At 42.3% G+C, this 2447-nt stretch overlaps 1 protein-coding gene across 1 annotated transcript in view; it reads right to left on the bottom strand.

Annotated features, from left to right (window-relative positions):
* The window catches only part of MAP7 (microtubule associated protein 7), a 100507-nt gene that overhangs the window by 17778 nt on the left and 80282 nt on the right, over positions 1 to 2447 (bottom strand). Inside the window, exon 10 of the mRNA XM_023528389.1 lies at positions 1270 to 1553. Coding sequence (XP_023384157.1) covers positions 1270 to 1553 — 284 coding nt within the window. The remainder of the gene's footprint in view (positions 1 to 1269; positions 1554 to 2447) is intronic.

Here is a 2447-nt window from a genome sequence, read left to right as displayed (position 1 = left end):
GCTCCTGCAGATTTTTCTTTATGCTCAGGATGCTCTTTGGTCTTTCTCTTCTCCCTCTTTCCATGTGAACAAACACTGGACTCCTCTATTTTCTAGCAACACTATCATTTATTGAGAGTCATCTATTCTTTCTTTGCCCCTATCCTCTATCTTTAAATTAAGTCTTAAGGAGAAAACGTTTAAATAAAGTCAATTTTTAACAAGAAATATTGAATTCTTAGTTACAGGTGATTTTAAACTTCTAAATAGCATTTGTAGCCTGGCAGAGATGTGATCCACTGGCTCTCTTGGAAAAAATTCTGACCTTTCTCAAGCACACAGGCTAAACCAGTGTCCTTACATTCCAATACACATAGGAATAGGGTAAGAACTGGCTACTCTGTATTTTATCTGGCAATCCTACACAGGAGTCAACTGACGAGCTTAGGATCCTTCAGAGTTCTCGGATCCACCACATATTCTGAGTCAGTAGGTCTGCAGTAGGGCTAGGGTTCTGCAGTTTGAAACATCACAGGTGTGGTAGTTTAAAAATATTTCTATGAATTCTTTGAAAGTCCTTCCTTTAAATGGTGGAGATTAATTTCGTCCACTTGAGTTCAAGTTGAACCTAGGGATTTGTTTCCAATGACTAAGAATATGACAGAAATTGTGACTTCTATGTGTGTGGCTTCTGAGACTGGGCATAAAAGATACTGTGGATTCCTCATGATTCTCTCTCCCAGATCACTCACTCTGGGGGAAGCCAGCAGAGCAAGAAGACAGACAGATTGTGAGGACATCAAGCAACCCTATGGAGAGGTTCACATGTCATGAAACCAAGGCCACCTGCCAAAAGCCATGCGCATGAGCCATCCTCCAACAACCCAGCTAAACGGCTCCCAAATTCATAACTCAAGACCCCGTGTGATATAATAACTGTTTGCTGTTGTTTTAAGTAGCAAAGTTTCAGGATACTTTATAACATAGTAATAGATAATACAAGTGATTCTGAGGCAGATGCTCTGAACACCACATTTGGTGAAATAAGTGGATTCAGAAACATAACCAAATCAATATGCTGTGGCTCCAACAATAAACTTTTGATGTCTGATTCTAATTTCTTTATACGTGAGAAAACTATACTTATGATAAAGTCCCGAAATTAGCATCAGAGTAAAATTTCCAAGTCCCCAATAAGGTGGGGAAAATGAAAGCTAAGTAAAAGAAGCACAGGAGAAAAAGAGAGAGAGCAAGCAACCCACATTCTATCATGAGCCAGTTGATTCTTACCAGGGGCGGCCTCTGGTTCAACAAGTGTCCCCTCTTCAACTGTGGCTTCTTCTACCTTCACTAAAGGTGCTCTGCCCTTTAGTGAGGGCTCATTGGTGACTTTCTGAGGTTCCCTGTCAGGGCCTTTTCTCTCAGGTTCCACTCTAACTTCTCTCTTGACAGGGCGGATGTTGCCAGGCGACGGGGGCCGGACTTGAGCAGGGGCAGCTTTGACTGAACCGGAAGGCAAGGAAGGTGTCGGTCTGGGTGTGCCGGGCAAATGAGGAAAGGACTTGGATGGGAGCCTGGAACACAAACGACGTAAAGAGAAGGGCACATGTCAAAATAGGCTTGCCAGAATCTTCCTTCCCCAGGTCCCCTACCATGTAATTGTCCCAGAACAACAATATGGAAAAGGAAGGAAAATATTTAGCCTTGTGTTTTTGCCTTTTATGTGGCAAATGCAGACATATTCACTTTAGAGACTCATTCCAGTTCTTTTTTCTTTCCTTTAAGGCAAAATGTTATTCCCTAAGGCAAAGCCAAACCATGTGGGGAGAATAATTTCCTTTCAGAGGACAAAGGCTACTACTTCTCCAGCATGGGACAACCCAGCCAGCCTCTTATATTTCACTTACCAAAGTCGAGAAGAAGCAGGTGATCTGGCTTTGGGATTGGACGGAGACGCAGCCCTTCGGATGCTGGATGTGAGGTGGAAGGGTATGTTTTCTCTCTCCCTCTCTCTCTTATAGCCCTAAGTTCAGAGGAACACAATAATTAGATTTTTCCACGCATTGGACAACCACATGGGACTTCCTGGCAGGTGTACAGGTTGGTAATTATGCCTCTGGTAGATCAGTCCCTGGAGAGGAAGGCCCAGGGCTCTTTACGAGAGGTTGGAGTTAAGCAGTTTGGGTAGCTTTTCTTCCTTTTACCCAAAGCATTTTAATTTGGCTGAAGTCAGATCAAAGAGAGATCTGAATAGGAAAACAAGGAAGAGTGATTTGAGATGTGGAGGTTTGGGGAATGAATTTCATCATCTGTACTTGATAAGACAAATGAGGGAATGAACCTATATAAACGTATATAATCCTCAGATAATCTTTTCTTTTTCTTTAAAGTGCCATTGAACCAATTTTTCCTTTCCTAAAACTGGCCTCCCTTTAAATGACCTTATTTAAAGGGAAGGATAGGGATAG

Source organism: Pteropus vampyrus, unplaced genomic scaffold (assembly GCF_000151845.1).
Source record: "Pteropus vampyrus isolate Shadow unplaced genomic scaffold, Pvam_2.0 Scaffold24, whole genome shotgun sequence".
Taxonomy (NCBI): Eukaryota; Metazoa; Chordata; class Mammalia; order Chiroptera; family Pteropodidae; genus Pteropus; species Pteropus vampyrus.
Note: the sequence above shows the minus strand (reverse complement) of the source record. Positions and strands in the feature narration are given on the sequence as shown.